Genomic DNA, 14,032 nt, shown 5'->3' on the forward strand with positions numbered 1-14,032 from the left:
TTGTTGTGGAAGCGTAGAACCAAACTATGTTAGGTTTGTCAGCACCTTCGCCGTAGTTTGCACTGTTAGCACTGTTATCCACGTTACTTATGGGCTGCCGGCTCGTCTTTGACATGTTGAGAGCTTTTGGGAGGTATGCTCCAAACTTTGGATCTTGCACCTTTGAATATATGTTAAAAGACTTTACCTGCACTTTAGATAACAGTTCACTGTTACCTGTCAAATACAAGTGTTGGCAAGGTCATGACAACAGAAAGTAAAAGGGCTGGTTTTCCCAAATAACAAAGTCAAGCCATGCAGTTGGTTTTGGGTTAATGTGCCCAAGTTTTGAGATATCTGTCTCTGAGATTTCTTCTTCATTTCTTTGATATTGGAACTACTTTAAACTGAAGAAATAGTCCTTACGATAACAGTTTACAGCGAGGTCAGTGTAACAGGGACACTGATATCTTAAGTGGCAAAATAGGTTGATTTATAGTTTGGATGAACTGACCCTTCAAGTTAAATAAATTGACATGGCTATAGGATGAGTACCTCTGAAGTCCTATTTGGTTTCAATGACACATTTGAAAATACTGTTTAGGTGTATGAAAGCCACAGCTTTCGCTTAGCATGGGAGAGGAAGGAGAGGTGGGCTGATGGTTTTTATCTTCATATTTTCCTTCTCACTTTCTTACAACAGCATCAACTTCCTAAACAGTGGTAGTTGAATTATCTTATTCATCATGCTGCAAATACAGCTATAAACCAATGTTAAAAGCATTTTGCATGTAACAGTAGTTAATATTATGCTACTACACTGTATGTAGCCTGTTGAACCCAGGTGCTTTCAGTGTAGCCACTGTTACTCCTGGTTATCAGTTTTAACAAAGCAAACCAGCAGCAGTCACAGTAGTTGTAGCTTAAAGGTGCAATGTTTAAGATCTGGCCACAGGCTCCAAACACATAGGGTTCAGCATTTTATCTCTTTGCCACACTGGGTTCATACAATCCAATCAGTTATCTTTGTTAAGAGCCAACTACTAACTGTAGACAATAGCAGAGTACGAATAAACTTTCTAACTAAAGAATTGTTTCTGACACTTTGGATTTAATCCAATAAACAAACTCATTAATGAGTCAAACTCGTTAATGTGGACATGGCCTGTTTTCAAATCGAAAACGGGGTTTTAAAACAAAAACGATCTCCGTCCACACATGCGTTTCAGCATCGTTTTCGAAATGATTTGCGTCCAGACTTGCTCCCCTGAAAACGAATATCACATGACTATTCACGTACACTGGGCATGCGAGTGCCGGTGTAAACAGGAAGTACATTGGTTGCTTGGTTACAGATTATACGATTACACTACTCTTGATACTCATAGTGCTTGATACTTAAGAACTTCCTCTAAAATCTTCCTCCATAAACTAAAACAGACACATTTCGTGGAAGTTTTTAGAAGTTTTATTTTTCAAGCACTGCAGCAAATTTACTTTAAAATTAACAGTTATTAAACAAAGTTTACTAGATTATGGGTCCTTACATTTGTAACAAATACCACATTATCCATGTTGAATTAACCTGGTAGTCGATCGGTAATCAAAGCTGTTGTTGTTAAATACGGCTCCCTATTTTCCCATCATTTGGTCTAGCCAATCCCATAACCATGCAGATTTCCCATAGTCCTGCACTGCATTCCCGCATTACAATGACACGTGAAACAGCTTTAATAAAGACTGCAATCCAGGTGCAGGTATTTGATTTCGACCTACTAGGACGTTTAAAAGGAAAGGACACACCATTAATGTTGCAGCTGTCCTGTTACATGCGGTTAGTCCACTGTGAATGAGGTATATTATTTAATTATTCCATCTAGAAGTAGAAATTCAAAAGCAACTGCGCTTGTTGATGTAGTCTTGAAAATGTTATACTTTGTGTTTTCAGCTTATAAAATATTTGTTTTATAAAGATCTTGTCCAGTGCAACTTTTACTCAAATCAATTTACAGTAAGGACAAATCATCCAGTAAATGCCTTGTGAAATCATTTCAGCCTCCCTTACTTTCTGAGACACACAAAGTGAACACAAGGACGGTGGAGGAGAGGGCCCCTACGTAGACAAGCAGGTCCAGGGGCCGACCTGAAAGAGCCAACTTGACAGAAACAGTCAGCTCTAAAATGCTCTAACAATGTGTCAATGAACACAACTGGATGTAAAACCCGAAAGCTCACCTGAACAAGCATTTCCACTGGTGGGACTAGTAGACATTGTGTCTTCTGCTCAACAACATTCACTCAGTCTGGAAAGTGATATTGTAGCATTTAGAATAAAAAAGAAAGGTTGAGCAAGAATATAAATTATGTATAATCACAAATCAATGGACTTTCTTTTAAATTATTAACATAAAGAGGAAAAATACTGACGCTTTACAAGTTGGTTGGAAGAACATCCTGTCAAACCTGAAGCCCAAAGAATAAAAAAAAGACTTATCAAGTTACTAAGCAGCGTTACCTGTGTTTTCAGATGAACACTAGTTTGATAATTGATTGATTCTGGTCAGAAGCCAGCTAGAATTGTTACTTTGAAGTAGTCCGTCTGTCTCCGTTCTGTGTTTATTCTGTTAAAATGCTAGAACCCCATAAAAATTCAACCATTTGTTGTGTTAACCTCTAGCCTGTCTGTATTGTCACCAGCAAGAGCACTCATCATGTGTCAACCACAACAGAAGCAGAGGAAATGAACAGAAGCAGCAGGTGGTTTGAGCTGCTAGTCACTCTTTAACGCATTCTACATGTACCTGATTTTGAGCATGCGTCTCAATCCAATAACTACACTAAACAGCTCTCCTAGACATCAAAACCTAAACTTTGCTTAAATGGGCAGTGACTGGGGATAATAAAGCAATAACTGATCACTGATTAGATAATTAGGGATTCAAAGGTTTCAGATTAAACTAAAATGGAAAACGAGGCACAGTTTAGTTCGTAAACCTAGATTCACTTTAACAGATTTCAATGTAAAACTTTAAATATATATAGTTATTGAATTATTTTGAGAAATGGTGAGAAAAAAACCATAAATGGGTATTTTCTAATGGACATTTTTAACCTTCATTTTGATGTCTTCAGAGCATAATCTAAAAAAAGATGGCAGTTCAACAATGTAAAAATACACCAATAGAAGGAAGCGTCTTGCATTTGGTAAAAAAATAAAATACTAACAATCTTAAAGTATGAAAAAATAACAAGTGCCCCTGTCTTTTTTTAAATGTGTGCACTATATACCATTATATCATGTGTAGTAGCATTTTTATTGTTGTAGCTGCTGGAGGTGGATCTAATTTGTATCTGCTATATCTAGTGTTGGGTGTCATTTAAGCGTCTGCTAAATGACTGTAATGTACTGTATAACACTATTACCACATTATATGCTCCTTTACCTTTACCGTTAAATCAGCCAAAGTCGATATCTAAAACTTGTTGCCTGAGGGTCTAAAATGTGTTAACGTGTCAAGATAAAGTAAGAGGTGGAGTTGAGAGGTAAAGCTCCTTCACATAAAAAAAAGTATTTGTTTCAGTTGCAGTGTTTACTTTGGGGAAGTTTCTGCAAAGACCCTGTATGTGGATACCTTTCACATCTGCAGCAGACCTACCACAGCAACATGATACTCAAACTACAATCAGGATAGACAGCGTGGCAACATGTTGTTTTGCAGGTATACAACTGAGGCTGATGGGAATCAAGTATTTGGTCATAAAACAACTTCAAGACACATAAAGGTTATTGACCATATATAACAAATGGTCATACAGTCCGATGAATGATTGTGCTGGGAGAACTTATTTCCACCTAATAATTTAAATACATTAACATTAGATCTTAAAATTCTCAATCACAAACCTTTAGCACATGAGGAAAAGTTTGTGATGCTCCATGTATTGAACAAACTGAAACCTCTGATTGTACAAGACGGATCACCAAATGCACAATTCAGCCTGTTGGGAACATAAAGGTGTGTAAAAGTTAGTCTAATCTACCAACCTAGTACATTAAAATAAATAACTGCATTGCTCAGAAAACAGACACACAGACGCACACATACAAAGACAAACACGCAAGTCTGATGTTGTCGTTTCCTCTGCAGAATTTAATTTGTTGCTTGGGTATTTTGTTACAGATCAACAGTATCACTCCATATACAACTACGAGTACATTATTTTGTACAGTTCATACTGAAATACAGTTTTCATTGGCTTATTTACAAAACACATTTTTTTATGTACATGTTTTCATGTCAGTGCACTCTCTTTCAACAAACATCTTACAAAAAAGTTATTTAAATTAACACGACTAGTTCAGATCCAAGAGAAGTGAACTAAAATAAAATGAGGCTACAGACTGACAGACTTCTCAGTAGTAAATTGCACTGCCTGCCGACACTCTGACTTACTCTTCTGGGGGGTTTAAGGGTGGGGGGCTTTAATATAATATTTTACGTGGGTCACAAGATCGGTGTTTGCCCCAATTTTAGTGTCAAAGTTCAGTTCTTTTGGGAAGAAAATCTTAGATCTTTGATTACAGAAATTGTGCTGATATCAATTGCAACTTTAAATTGTGTTTTGCTAATACAGTTTTATGGATGGGGTGAGCTTAGCATCACAAAAGTAGTTGTTTGAGGCAACATTGTAAGCCACAAAAAAAGTTGACAACTATTGCACCTTCAAATGAAGCAAACATTACAAACTGGGTTCTCAACAGACTAATCCTTAGGAAAATTGTTACTTTGAGCCATGTTATGATGTTTTAAACAGCAAATCAAACTGGACATTGTCTACAGCTCCGTGCAAAGGCAGGAGGGAGGAGGAAAAAAAGAGCTGAGCTAGCAAACATTAATAGCACTCATTTGTACATTTCCATCTGTTCAACAAATGTACTCTGCAGAGCAAAAATAAAAATTATTTTAGTGACACACCCCTCTCTGAATACATCCATAAATGTGTCTTCTCCTCATAAATACAGCAGCTAAAAAGCGGTGAGCACAGAGATTCTTCTCCTGTGATCTAGAAGACAAAGTGGGGAAACTGCTGACTGTCTGCTGTCTGTTCACAGTGATTAGACTGAGCCCCTCGAAGGAGGATCTCCACACATGCGGCTACACACCAGACACAAAGCTCTGCCACTAGACTCCACAGAGCAAACTAACCTCAGTCACATCAAAAAGCCCAAAATTTGAGACGAAAGGAGGAACTGAATTTGGAATTCACATGAAACCCATATTTAGACGCACAGAGAAATAAAATGAAAATATAAATGTGATGTGCAGTTTTTACAGATCTGACTATAGTCCAGACCCATACTGTAGCTCTCAAAAGTCCTGACAGAATGTGGTTATTTTTTAAGAATAAATAAACAGTAAACTAAATCACTTACATCAGTGAGTTTATGTGGACAGAAGTTTTGGTAACCTTATTTCGTAAGGGTATGACATTTACCAAGAGTTTTTCAGGATTTTTTGATATGCAGAGGAATTTCCTAAAATTTCAATCAAATATTAAATACATATATTTGCATTATCAATCTTATATCAGAAGCCTTATTCTCCATACATTTTGAAAATAAGGACTGCAATTAACTAATTTATTGATTTGAAGTGTATCAATTCAAACTGTCTCCATTTCCACTCTATTCTTTCTAGAAATCTTCCAACGATTTTGCAGTTTGATATAACTTGCTTTATAGGACATTATTGTCTCTATGGGACTTATTAGGGTAGAAGTAACCCACTAGGGGGATTCAGGGCTACCCATTGGGTACAGTGCTTCATTGTATTTTACAAATTTGGTTATGATTATTAAATTAAAACACATTCACTTAGGAATATGCACTACATAAGTATAATTTTAAGTAAAACACCAAAAGTACAAAAACAAGATTTTGACACATGGCCCCCAAGAATAAAGGGCCCTCTTTGCCTGGGAGGTAATCCCATAAATTCAAGCATTACTGAAGCTTCCACAGATATTTAGCAGGATGCCATCTTGAAAATCAAATTTACCACAAGGTGCAGGTGAGCGTTCCATTTATGGCAATGTGGATATGTCTTATCACTGGCCTTTAGGGGTTGTTAAAAGTAACTTAAGAGTAACTTAACAACCCCTGAAAATGTGTTTTCTGGTGACAGGGTGTGGGGAAAGGAGCAACTAAGAAGAAACAGGCTTGAAACTTCCAACCAGAGGGGGCATGACACTACTTTTAAACCTAGTGTTAAAACAGGCCTTCGTGGGTTGGACAATGTTTTAGGAGTGCAATGCTAGATTAGTGGAGGACTCTTTTAAGTTACTCTTTAAATAGTAGAATGTTGTAATTACAGCTAAAACCATTTTGTAACTACAATAACATTATCCCCAATGTCCCGACTTGTGAGGGAGCATATGAACATTTGTGTCACAGATGAGTTTGAGTCTCAATAGTTAAGAGTTGCAGCAGTCAGAAAGTTTGTGTTACTACAGCGCTGTGAAGACAAGACTGATGCCTCTGGTGAAGCTTTGAGATTAATATCCATTCCAACCTGAATGGCCTTAAGAAAAAAAAAAACACAACAATAAAATAAGTATTTTATAAAACAACACCCTTGCAGAATCCCCCCCTAAAAAAAAGTATCAAACATATACTGTATATTAATCTTTCAGCGTGTCTCTTTTGAAATCATGGCACCTGTCTTAAACAAACCCAGACTGATACTCAAGATTTTTGAGTTTCAAAGAAGTTATGGGTACATACAGGTCAACATTGCACAAATCACCACTGATATTTGGCAGCTGTGGAATGAAACACAGTTTTGGCAAAAATGCCTACTATAATGTCCATCAGGACCTGTTACTGTGTCCTAGCAGGGGGGAGTCTAAAAAAAAAAATTGTAATACTGTCATGGACTTTTAGGGCTGACAGACTGCAGGAAGCAATGAGGTAGCATGTGACTTATGTTTCCCTAGTATCCAATATACTAGATCCCTAATGTCAACATCATGTTGATCTGTGGCATCAAATATGACATCAGCACAGGTTCTTTAACTCTTGGGCCCCATTTGCACTTGGCCTTTTCAAACTCAACCTTTATCCAATCATTGGCTATGCATTTATACCTGGACATTCTGAGGCCTCATTATTTTCTTTCTCCAGGTAAACTATCCAGGCTCAGATTACATGATCATTTCAGGTGTGTTTTCGTTCTGACATCACAAGTGATAAACGCACGATCACAAATCAACATCACTTCATGACTTGGTCATACTGGCATACATTCAGAGATGCGTTAGTATGCAAGTTTAATGTTAGACGTTTGTTATGGCGAGGTTTGTTCGCAATGGAAGAAGAGAAGAGTGCGGGGGGTGTTTCGTCAGGCTCAGCAAAGTACACAAGTTTAGTGCTTCCACCAGGGCTTCATTGTTGTCTTGGCAAATCTTTGCACTAAAATATGTTTGCGATCAAGAATAGAAAGTGCTGCGACGCATCTCTAAGGGCAGGGACCACGGTCCGACACTAGTCGTTGGCAGTTTATTTGAATCCTTCAGAACGATTTGAACTTCAGGGGGTTCCTGCTCAGATCAGTGGCCGGGAGCAGAGAGCAGGTGTAAAGCGGGCTGATGGAAGACAAGGTTCGGTCACTGGAGGACACAGTATTTCTTGTAGTCTGACTCAAAGTCTTCATCCATGCTACTGGTGTCAGCCATCTTCTTGCCATCGATCTTTGGCAGGAACTGGGAGTAGTCCACTCCCTGCTGCTCGTAGAAGAGGATGTAGGCAGAGTCAGCGTCGATCTCCTCAGAGTGTACTTCCTGTGGGAATTTTTTTATTTTATTTTTTTAAACACAGGGTTTGTAATGTATCTTGTCAAAGTACTTGTCAATGAACCAGTTATGTGTTGTTACAATAGCTAAGACAATTCTGTAAGACATTGCAGGCGGATTTAAAATGCGTAGTGGCATGCATCCACCACGAAGAGGCTCAAAAGTCAATAATTTCCAAATACTACATAATATAATGGATTTTATTCCAATCAGTCTGTATAGATTTGTTTTAGTTTTTACACTTTTATTTTGTCCATTGTTGCACAAATAAAATCACTATAATATAACTGACCCTTGCTGCCCAGCCCCATTTATTTAAAGGTTCACACATTCAGAGCCATAATTTAAGATCAAACAACTATTAGCTATGTAAAGATATAGTGGAGTAAAGTGACCCAGAGCAGAGAAAGAATTCACTCTCCCTCTGTGTATGTTGTTATCTAAACTTCTCTGTGCTTTCATTACATTGCTGGGACTGCTGAGTGTGCATCTTAGACTGCATTCAAACAAAATCAGGCTTTGTGGTGATTAGCGCATGGTTGTTCAGCGCTGTGGGAGTGTCACTTCTGCTCATTAACACCAAGCCACTGCAGGACAATTCACGGCTATTCTGCCCTCATGGCTGGGTTATGCAGCTTAGCCACAGGCCGCTGCATTTTTTGGCAATTCTTGTGCACGCACCGCCGCAGGTTAAATGCACTACTCACATTCTGAAATGGGGGACTGCCGTTTCCACCATAACATAAATTATCTTTCACCGCCGCCCTGCACTACCCTGAAACGACGGGTACAGCTGCTAACTGCGTCGTCATGGAAGCAGAGCGTCACCGCCAGTCCCCTCCCTCAGGGAAATGGTAAATGGACTGTACTTGTATAGCGCTTTTCTAGTCTTCCGACCACTCAAAGCGCTTTTACATTACTAATCATTCACCCTTTCATACCCATTCATACACTGATGACAGGGGCTACCATGCAAGGTGCCACCTGTCCATCAGGGTCTCTCTAATCATTCACACCCATTCATACACCGATGGCACAGCCTTCGGGAGCAACTCAGGGTTAAGTGTCTTGCCCAAGGACACATCGACATGGACTGCCGGAGCCAGGGATCGAACTGCTCCGGCAGTCCTGCCCTGCTCTCCACTGAGCCACAGCCGCCCGTTAGCTCCGCCACATGTGTTTGCAATGTCAGCACTGTTAGCACCGTTAGTTGCGAGCCATGTTGAGAGCTGTAAGGAGGCTATCGCTCTATCATAGATTTGCTCTGAATGTTTTAAGAACCTTTTATGTTGTAAGGTCTGTCAAGCTTTACAATCGAGCACTTAGTATATGCAGTTGACAATAATAATGGAGGCAGATTTACCACAGCTGGCCCTTGACTTCAGACAGAATTATGCTGATACATTTTTGGTTGGTGACCGCTGGAAATAATGCAATTAATTTTGGAATAGAATAAAAACTGTCCTAATATCTTACCTTACAGCTGCTGTCATTGTAACAGTACCATTTCTCATTGGGGTTTTTGGCATACGTCACATAGTGGCCTCCTCCCATGATTCCTGAATGGCACTGATGACAGAAAGAAGAAAAATATTTGACTTGTTTCAAAGCAGAAATTAGCTTATTGAGAAAGCCTATTACTACTTGTATGACAGTGATGTGTGATACTAACTGATATTGCATAGAGGTTGTAGATGGCGTCCAGACAGATGTTGTTTTTGTGCTGGAGCAGCGGGTGGTCGGGGTCCAGGCTGCTCTCTGTGCTGAAGTCTGAGTTCAACCCATTGCTGTCACCATTCACCAGGACCACGTCACAGTGGCTGCTGGACGCCTCGCTGCCGCACGATGCCTCTGACGTCAACACCCCTCCTGATTCAGGAGGACCCGATGTTGTGCTCCCCTCTGTGTCTGGCTGTGGTTCACCGTCCCGTGGGTCAGCCTCAGGATTAGCTGCTCCGTCCAGGTTCTCCTTGCTGTTAGACAGGTGGTTTCTACTGCCCAGCTGGGGCAGGCGTAGCCGGCCTGGCTTGCGACCTCCGCTGCCGGTCTTGGGGCTACCAGAGGGGCTGCTGGTTCGGCTAAGAGAAGGCGCTGACTTCCTGCTAGAGGCAGGGGAAGCTGTTGGGAAACCACAAAGTTAAAGACATTTCTTCAGCCATTGAGCCATTAACTGCTTTGCTTAATTATACTTTATTTTGTTTCAGAAGCTGTTGGCTCTTAATCAACAAACGCATGAGTGGCTAGTAATAGTTAAATACCAGGCTTTAATCAACATATGGTACCTTTCGGAAGGTTGTAGAAGCCAGCGGGGGCAGAGATAGAAGACAGGTTGTCTTCTCCGACCCTCAGCAGATCCTCGCTCTCACTACGGGAGTGGAGGCAGTGCTGCTCCAGGTCTCTTGGAGCCAGGAAGGCGCTGGGGTCGAAATTCTCCCTTGGGAACTTGACAATCTTCTGGGATTTGATCCAACGGCCATTTACAAACTGGAAGCGCTTCAGGTGGACAATCTGAAGAAGAGAACACACATCACACATACTGTAAATATTACTTAAAAGCACATGTTGAACCTATCTATGTAAGGCCAGAGCTCAGGTCTGACACAGACATAGAAGTGTGCCACTGACCAGCATGGGTGGCAGCCTCCAGAGGTCCAGCTTCTTAGTGGCCAGCCGGTGCGTCTTGCACTTGGAGCAGTAGTAGAGCTCGTCCTCACCTAGCTCTTCCTCGCTGGTGAAGGCCTTCAGACAGCTGTCCAAGCTGATGGGCTCAGCCTGGGCCCGACGGGACTGCTCCACACTGCAGTGCTCCTCTACAATCTGCAGGCAGACAGTCATGGTGATACTGAGAGGGGTGAGGATGATTTCACTCTTTTTCACAACAGCAACTGCAACTTTCTTTTTCTTTTATCGATTTTTGGAGTTAACGTTTTTTCAGCAGAATCCACCTAATACTTTGTAGTCTTTTTTGGCATCTCACCATTGGTAGTTTTCTGAATCAGTAAGCTATGATAATTATCTGATGTTGTATGTGATTTTTGTTATTAAACTGTATTTTACCTGTTTTGTTCAGCTCAAAATACAGCTGAAGCAGCATTTTTACCAATACCCACTGAGACATGTACCACTATACTTACAATATGTATATTAAAACAGCCAAAGTAACATTACCAACTTAATAGCACAGCCTACAGGTCCCTGGATCCTGTGGAACTGAATGAACTGAGCATCAAGCAGATCGCTGGTAACTCTGTGTGGTCAAACTAAGTACCAAAACACTTTCTGTTTAGCAGGTTTACTTATCTCACTTAGCTCTTATCTCAAAACTTACACAATCACTGTGAACCACAACAATACATTTATAAACTGCTGTCTGGATACAAATTGTCCTAATTGTGAGTGGGATGTAGGGCGACGGAACAGCAGTATAATTCGCTCAGTCGGCCTCCCTCTGAGCTACCTGCAGTAGAAGGCTCACTCTCACTTCTTACATGTTGACAAGATTATCTCATTGTAAGGCTCAAATATTTCCAAGAGCTTGTTATACATGTCTACAACAGTAAGAACATAAAACTAAAAGTGCTGGTGACAAATACTGAATATTCTCCAAGGGCAGTTAGTGTGGGGGGAAAGAAGAACTGTGCCAAGTTAAATATTGTTTAAAGGACCTAACCATCGCCTTTGCACTTCTCTTCATGGCTAATAATTAACACAGTGTAACCTATGGAAAAGAAAGAACATATTATCTATAGAGAAAAATTAAGAAAAGAAAATAGCAACAAAACTCAAAATTTTGTATTGCTTTTTTCATTGAAATCCTTCGACTACTCTATATTATACTGGCCGTCTCAGCTAGGGGGAGAGGGAGGAGTGAGAGAGTGTGTGCTATGCTTTCCCATGTTTGTCCCGCTTTGTGCAGTACAATGTGCTTTGGCAATACTGTGTAATATTATAGTGATGCCAATAAAGCCTGATTGAATTTAAAGGGATTGTGAGTGTGTGTTTTACCCTCTCCTGGGAGGTCTGGTAGCGTAGATGCAGGGCGGTGGGGTCCCAGTCCACAGCTATATAAGCATTTCCTACAGAGGCCCTATCCTCTGTACACTCTATTGTACAACCTCGACAGAACCTGGAAACACACAGACAGACAGGTACAGCTGCAGTATATACACAGGTTCAGGAACCAAGACATTTTTAACATTCCTAGTTAAAGTTGGCTGAATCTGATGTGGCACACTCGTACGAGCGCACTATAAGACAAAAAGTAAGATAAAGTTAAGATAAGCATACAAAAAATGTTCTTGCGTTAGGCTCACTGTCTCATCATCACCAGATACATCACTCCCTCCTTTGTGACTCGTGGTTTGTTTATGAAACTCACTTACCTGTACCAGGGACACCAAGCACAGGAGCTGCCGTCCTTACCCACAACCCGCAAAGTAAAGGGGTACTGGTAGCCCATACTGTCATCACTGCAGGTTAGAAAAAGAAAAAACAAACAGTTCTAAGACACTGCAATAACATCAATTGAAAAATTTGTTGTTGTTAGTTTCTAATACTGGGCAGTCAACTAGCTGCCAACACATTGTGATGTGTTAAGCTTAGCTTAGTACCAAGAGTGGAAGCAGGGGGAAACTGCTAACAAACATGTCACTCTGTCAAATGCAAAAAAAGCCAAACAAGCACAACACGAAAATAATTTGGGGGAAAGGAGCAGACTGTCAGCCTACCAGTCCTGTGCGTGGTTGCTAGCTTCCTGTGGGGGCAATGGGCTGGCCAGTCGGGACACTTGGATCCACACAGCATCGTACAGATCCTTCTTACTGGTGTGGACAGTGCAGGGGACTATGAGCGGCATGCCGAACAGACTGGGCCGGTTCTTCTGAGATGACAGGAAGTACAGCTCCGTACGCATCTGAAGGGGCGAAACAAACTTTTAATTCATAGTTATAGCTCGAACACGGGCACTACTGTTGAGGCTCACCTACAGAGCAACTGCAATTAACTGTTGTGAGGTTAAATGTTGTAGAGCAATTCTTTTGTATCAATATAATGATATATATATATATATAATAATTTGGTAATAATACGGTACATTTAACAGCATTCATCCATTCAACTAACTGACGGTGTGTTTTTTTTGTACATATTGCACCGTACAAGACAGCACGTTGCTTTAAGCATGGAGTTCTCACCATCTTTCTGTGCATGGCAATGATGTATCCAATGAAGGGGCTACTCTGCATCGGTGTAATGTGTCCATTGGCGACCCCATTGGTGAGGAGCATCCCTGGGTCACAGGGCACCATGGTACTGGGCACACCGTTCGGGATGAGTACGGGCTGACTGCCAAGGTTCTCTTTAGCAGCAGACCCATTGGCTATTGGGGTGATGTCTGATGAAAACCATAAAATAGAGAACTGTGTATTCAGAGGGATCAATGCTGACGAGAGCGCAAAGACACAGTGGGAGTGAACAGTCTCACCTGTCAGAGTGGGGGAGCTCAGTGAAGTTGGGGAACCTGGAACAGGGATCTCAAATGCACACAGGAAGCCGTTAACAGACAGACGGACCTTGTGGTTGTCCTGAGGAAAGTTCTAAACAAAAAGAATTTGGAAATCAGACAGCAGCACTTTACAGTAATACTGTAACAGACAGCAGTGTAATGGAGCAGTTGTATAGGTTAAAACACTGAAATGAAAAGCACCTTTTAGGCAGGAAACTAGAAAAAGAGTAGTGGAAATCTGTTTGAGTTGGACCTGACTATAAAGACCATCATTTGGAAACCTTGTACCCTTTCTTAGATAGTTTTTATTGACTTTGATATGAGAGACCCACAGCCTGAGCTGCTAAAGTTAATGTATTTTGTAACAAGTTCACCTTCTCATCAGTGACACTCTTGTCCAAAGTACTGCACTTGTGTGTTGTTGTTTTTTAAAGAACTCAAAGTCACCAACAACAGTGTTTTATTCAGTGTGTTACTATTCAAGCTGATATCATCAATGAGATGATAGCAGCTTGAATAGTAATAACAGCTAATGACAAAGCTAGTGTGAGTCAACTTAGCTTAGTTTGACTTCATTTTGTGAAAATGTCTCCAACCTTCCGAACTTTATTCTTCCTTCTTTGTAATGTAATGGCACCACACATATTGAAATTAACATATAATCAGTCTTAAAAATGTCTACCTCCATTTCAATACAAT

The 14,032-nt window shown here is 40.5% G+C and overlaps 1 protein-coding gene across 1 annotated transcript in view; it reads right to left on the reverse strand.

Moving 5' to 3' along the window:
- Positions 1 to 4,115: 4,115 nt before the first annotated feature.
- usp32 (ubiquitin specific peptidase 32) overlaps positions 4,116 to 14,032 on the reverse strand; it is a 72,772-nt gene continuing 62,855 nt past the window's right edge. Inside the window, exons 25-34 of the mRNA XM_054609088.1 lie at positions 13,313 to 13,424; positions 13,023 to 13,222; positions 12,558 to 12,742; positions 12,213 to 12,299; positions 11,836 to 11,956; positions 10,456 to 10,647; positions 10,113 to 10,338; positions 9,503 to 9,948; positions 9,307 to 9,399; positions 4,116 to 7,818 (exon numbers count right to left, since the gene is read on the reverse strand). Coding sequence (XP_054465063.1) covers positions 7,645 to 7,818; positions 9,307 to 9,399; positions 9,503 to 9,948; positions 10,113 to 10,338; positions 10,456 to 10,647; positions 11,836 to 11,956; positions 12,213 to 12,299; positions 12,558 to 12,742; positions 13,023 to 13,222; positions 13,313 to 13,424 — 1,836 coding nt within the window. The 3' untranslated portion in view covers positions 4,116 to 7,644. The remainder of the gene's footprint in view (positions 7,819 to 9,306; positions 9,400 to 9,502; positions 9,949 to 10,112; positions 10,339 to 10,455; positions 10,648 to 11,835; positions 11,957 to 12,212; positions 12,300 to 12,557; positions 12,743 to 13,022; positions 13,223 to 13,312; positions 13,425 to 14,032) is intronic.

This window comes from Anoplopoma fimbria, chromosome 1 (genome assembly GCF_027596085.1).
Source record: "Anoplopoma fimbria isolate UVic2021 breed Golden Eagle Sablefish chromosome 1, Afim_UVic_2022, whole genome shotgun sequence".
NCBI lineage: Eukaryota > Metazoa > Chordata > Actinopteri > Perciformes > Anoplopomatidae > Anoplopoma > Anoplopoma fimbria.